Genomic DNA, 5,129 nt, shown 5'->3' with positions numbered 1-5,129 from the left:
CTAATGAACCTTTTTTATTTTATTTATTTATTTTTTTTTTTTGAGGCGGAGTCTCGCTCTGTCGCCGGGACTGGAGTGCAGTGGCCGGATCTCAGCTCACTGCAAGCTCCGCCTCCCGGGTTTGCGCCATTCTCCCGCCTCAGCCTCCCGAGTAGCTGGGACTACAGGCGCCCGCCACCTCGCCCGGCTAGTTTTTGTATTTTTAGTAGAGACGGGGTTTCATTGTGTTAGCCAGGATGGTCTTGATCTCCTGACCTCGTGATCCGCCCGTCTCGGCCTCCCAAAGTGCTGGGATTACAGGCTTGAGCCACCGCGCCCGGCCTAATTTTTGTATTTTTAATTGAGACGCGGTTTCACCACATTGGCCAGGCTGGTCTTGAACTCCTGATCTCAGGTGATCCGCCTGCCTCGGCCTCCCAAAGTGCTGGGATTACAGGCATGAGCCACCACGCCTGGCCAACATGGATGAACCTTGAGGCCATTATGTTAAGTAAAGTAAGCCAGACACAAAAGGACAAATACGATATGATTCCATTTATGTGAAGTACCAGAGTGGTTAAACTCATAGAGACAAAAAGTAGTGGTTGCCAGTGACTGAGGAAAGCGGGGAAGGGGAGTTGTTTAATGAGTATAAGGTTTCGGTTCGGTAGATGAAAAGGATTCTTGGGTAAACGATGGTGGTGATGGTTGTACAACATTGTGAATGTACTTAATGCCACTGAACTGCACACTTAAAAATGGCTGAGACTACAAACTGAGTTTAGTGTGTGCTGCTCGAGTGATGGGTGCACCAAATTCTCACAAATCACCACTAAAGAACTTACTCATGTAACTAAATACCATCTGTTCCCCAAAAACCTATGGAAATATAAAAAAATTTTCAAAAATGGTTGAGATAATAAATTTATGTGTATTTTACTACAATGCTTTAAAAAAGAAACTGTCTCACTTAAAGTGATAATAGCATCCCTTTGAAAGATGCTGCTAGACCATCTAAAAATGGTCAAATATACACATATTTGGTTATAAGAAGCTCATGTGTATCTGCAAGACCTGTCTAAGTTGACTAGTGTGTTTGTCATACTTGTCTAGCTTTTTCCCTTGTCTAAGTTGACAAAGAAACCTTTAAAATCAGGAAATCTTTAAAATAAGGTTAGGAAACATGTCCACAGAGCAGCCATGGATCAAAGGAATCACATCATCATTATTATTATTCCTTTCTTTTTTTGTTTTTGAGATGGAGTCACTAGGCCAGAGTGCAGTGGTGTAATCTTGGCTCACTGCAACCTCCACCTCCCAGGTTCAAGTGATTCACCTGCCTCACCCTCTCAAGTAGCTGGGACTACAGGCATGCGCCACCACGCCCAGCTAATTTTTATATTTTTAGTAGAGACAGGGTTTCACCATGTTGACCAGGATAGTCTTGATCTCTTGACCTCGTGATCCACCCGCCTCGGCCTCCCAAAGTGTTGGGATTCCAGGCGTGAGCCACCGCGCCTGGTCAGGAATAACATTATTAAATAGTGCCATTAGCTTCATAACATTCCATTCATTTATAGTAATTAACTTATAAATGACTTCTCTTCATCAATAAAATGGCCTAAGGGACAACACTTTGGAATTTCCGGCTTCAAATGATACTTTCAAGTTTCAGAGGGAAACTGGGGAGAAGGAGTTCCTACCTTGTAGATGCAGGACTTTGCGTTCAGAAAGAAAAGCTCAATGGTAGCATTATCCTTCAGGTATGAAATGCTTTCAATATAGAACCTGAAAGAGAAAAACGGTGCATGAACCACAGAAACAGCAGGCGCAGAAAATAAAGTGCTCGCTTGAGCTACATGATTTGAGACAAAAGCTGGCACTCCCCATCCTAAATAAACAAAGGAGAAAGGCACCATCCATGGTTTTTCTATGATTCCCTATGGAGGACAAACAGTGTTTCAGCAGTTTGGATAGTGGGTTAGGACTGTCACGCCTAGAGGGCCTCACCATAGCCAAAGAACTGGGTCTGCCACCAACTTGTAAGAACGAATTCTCAAACTGGCCCTCTGCTTTCTTTGTCGTATCTGCTTTCTAATTTTACATAATGTTATTTGTTTTCAACACATTGCTTGTTTGTCCTAAACTGTCATTCAGTTGGATTTTCTTCCTATTTTTTTTTTTTTTAGAGAGACAGGGTCTCGCTCTGTTGTCCAGGCTGGAGTGCAGTGGTGTGATCATGGTGGTTCACTGCAGCCTTGACCTACCAGGCTCAAGCAATCTTCCCGCCTCAGCTTCCTGAGTAGCTGAGACTACACCTGCATACCACCACACTTGACTGATTTTTTTTTTTTTTCGGTAGATGTGCAGTCTTGCTTTGTTGCTCAGGCTGGGCTCAAATTATCTGCCCACCTCAGCCTCCCGAAATGCTGGGGTTATAGATGTGGGCCACCGTGCCCAGCCAAGTTGGATTTTTGAAAGATAATTTCTTCTTCTTAATCATAGCTTTCTTTGAAATGGTTATTACTACTCTCGAAGTTGGTAAAGTGTGATTTGATTTCTGCACATTCGGAGAGCTAAGCTAAGGGTTCTTAACACTGCGATATTAATGCATATTAAGCCAAATGAGAATCGGATTTCATCTAGATGGAGCTTATAGATATTTTCAAGATGAAACATGCTGATACTATTTAAGTTTACACTAAATGTGCCTTTATAATATTGACTTTGGAGTTTATTAAATTCTTTAATGAGATAATGTGCTTGTACTGTCTAATGACCAGCCGCACTGAAGGACTAGGAGTTGAAAGGAAGAGGAGAGAAAGGTTGAAATGCAGCATCTTGGAGGGAAGAAGGTTCTGAGCAGGTGTGGCAACCCTTACGGTGGACTAGGAGAGTGCTGGGTACCTAGGGCTCTTGGAAACTGGGTTCACCAAGAAGAGGCAGAAGATGAGGAAGGTGAAATGAGAAGAAACAAGTACTACGGTTTTCTAGAACAGTGTCATAATCTGATGGCCAGAATCCTCTGGAGGGAGTCAGAGAGCAGTGATGGAATCCCCAGCTCTGTGTGACTCAGGGCAGTCACATCATCTTGCCAGGCTTGTTATTCAGACTGTAAAAGAAGAGGTGGTTCTCTACCTAAGAAGCCCACTGGTTTTAAATATTGGAAACTACCTCCCATTTAAACGACAACAACAGCAGCAAAAACGAGAAACCAACATCGTATAAAGCAAACAAAATGATGTCCTTACCTTCAAGAAGTTCTATTTATTTATAGTAATTCATTTAAAAATGACTTCTAATCAATAAAATCACCTGAGGGGCAACAACTTGGAATTTTCAGCTTCAAATGATACTTTTAGATTCCAGTGGGAAACGGAAGAGGAAGAGAGTTCCTACATTGTAGATACAGGACTTCATGTGTCTTTTCAGAAAGGAAAGCTCAATGGTAGCATTACCCTTCAGGTATGGTAAAACATAAAAGGATTTATCCATAATTGGTCAGGCGTGGTGGCTCACACCTGTAATCCCAGCACTTTGGGAGGCCGAGGTCGGGGGAATCACCTGAGGTCAGGAGTTCAAAACCAGCCTGGCCAACATGATGAAACCCCGTCTCTATTAAAATACAAAATTAGCTAGGAGTGGTGGTGGGTGCCTGCAATCCTAGCTACTCAGGAGGCTGAAGCAGGAGAATTGCTTGAATCTGGGAGGGGGAGTTTGCAGTGAGCTGAGATGGTGCCACTGAGATGGTGCCTAGACAACAGAGTGAGACTCTATCTCAAAAAAAAAAAAAAAAAAAAAAAAAAATACATATATATATATCCTTTACCATACCTGAAGGATAATGCTACTGTTGGAGAAACACGAAGATAAAAACCCACGTCTATAGGCTACATCAAGCCCATGGCCCACCAGCTTGCAACCTTTTGTCTATACACTAAATAAATAAATAATACTTTCTATCATTTTTCAAATGTGTGCAGAGGCTGCTGTGATTAATACAATTCAAGTTTTTTTAAACTGGTGAGTGAATTCGGAGTAACTTCAGACATTAGATTTTCTCAATCCACAGACATCATTAGTACAAATATCATCATCTCAGGTTCTATAAAACTTGGAGGAATTACACAGTGGTCCTCATACTTGTAAAGCCTGAAAATTAATGGACTGGCTGGTCTCTGCCCATAACCCCTGCCCCTGCCAAGCACCTGCCCCCTGCTTCCGGAGCAGGTGTCTTAGATCACAGAGGTCTCCATATAGGGCCCACCACGGTCTCAGAGGCACAGTAAAGTTAAACAACTTTTATTCTTTAAGAATGGGGAGCAGAATGGCAGTAGCAAATTTTACATCTCAAAGCAAAATAAATTTGATTTGATTTGCTTTTCAAAAAATAAATCTATACAGTAGCTGATGCCTGTAATCCCAGCACTTTGGGAGGCGGAAGCACATGGATCAACTGAGGTTAGGAGTTCGAGACCAGCCTGGCCAACGTGGTGAAACCCCGTCTCTACTAAAAATACAAAAATTAGCTGGGCGTGGTGGCAGACACTTGTAATCCCAGCTACTCGGGAGGCTGAGGCAGGAGAATTGCTTGAATCCGGGAGGTGGAGGTTGCAGTGAGCTAAGATCGCACCACTGCACTCCAGCCTGGGCAACAAGAGCGAAACTCCGTCTCAAAAATAAATAAATCAATCCATGTCCTTTGCAAAGAGCCTTTGGCAAAGGGTAGTCAGATTAACAAAAGAAACTAAAGGAAGGAAAATAAGGAAAAGGGAGGAAAGGGAGAGAAAGGGGAGGGAAGGAAGAGAGAAAGAAATCCTAATACCGGAATATTAGCAGAGGCCTCCTGAAGTTGACAGTGGCCTTCGTGCTCTAATAACGATTTTGAGTCTAAATTCGTATAAGGTCTGAAATAACTTAATTTTCAAAGTAATGCCATATGTTTCTTAAAAGAATCTCATTTGCTTTAGTTCTTAAAAATTAAAGAGTAAAGACATCCTGGCCGGGCGCGGTGGCTCAAGCCTGTAATCCCAGCACTTTGGGAGGCCGAGACGGGCAGATCACGAGGTCAGGAGATCGAGACCATCCTGGCTAACACGGTGAAACCCCGTCTCTACTAAAAATACAAAAAAACTAGCCGGGCGAGGTGG

At 42.9% G+C, this 5,129-nt stretch overlaps 1 protein-coding gene across 10 annotated transcripts in view; it reads right to left on the bottom strand.

Annotated features, from left to right (window-relative positions):
- FRMD4A (FERM domain containing 4A) overlaps positions 1-5,129 on the bottom strand; it is a 367,189-nt gene that overhangs the window by 137,161 nt on the left and 224,899 nt on the right. For all 10 annotated transcript variants that reach the window (XM_017874498.1, XM_017874473.1, XM_017874468.1 and 7 more), the window contains exon 5: positions 1,683-1,767. In XM_017874498.1, the coding sequence (XP_017729987.1) occupies positions 1,683-1,767 (85 nt within the window). The remainder of the gene's footprint in view (positions 1-1,682; positions 1,768-5,129) is intronic.

The sequence above is a fragment of the Rhinopithecus bieti genome, unplaced genomic scaffold (assembly GCF_001698545.2).
Source record: "Rhinopithecus bieti isolate Rb0 unplaced genomic scaffold, ASM169854v2 scaffold_1012, whole genome shotgun sequence".
In the NCBI taxonomy this organism is placed as follows: domain Eukaryota; kingdom Metazoa; phylum Chordata; class Mammalia; order Primates; family Cercopithecidae; genus Rhinopithecus; species Rhinopithecus bieti.
This window is presented reverse-complemented; position numbering and strand designations above follow the sequence as displayed.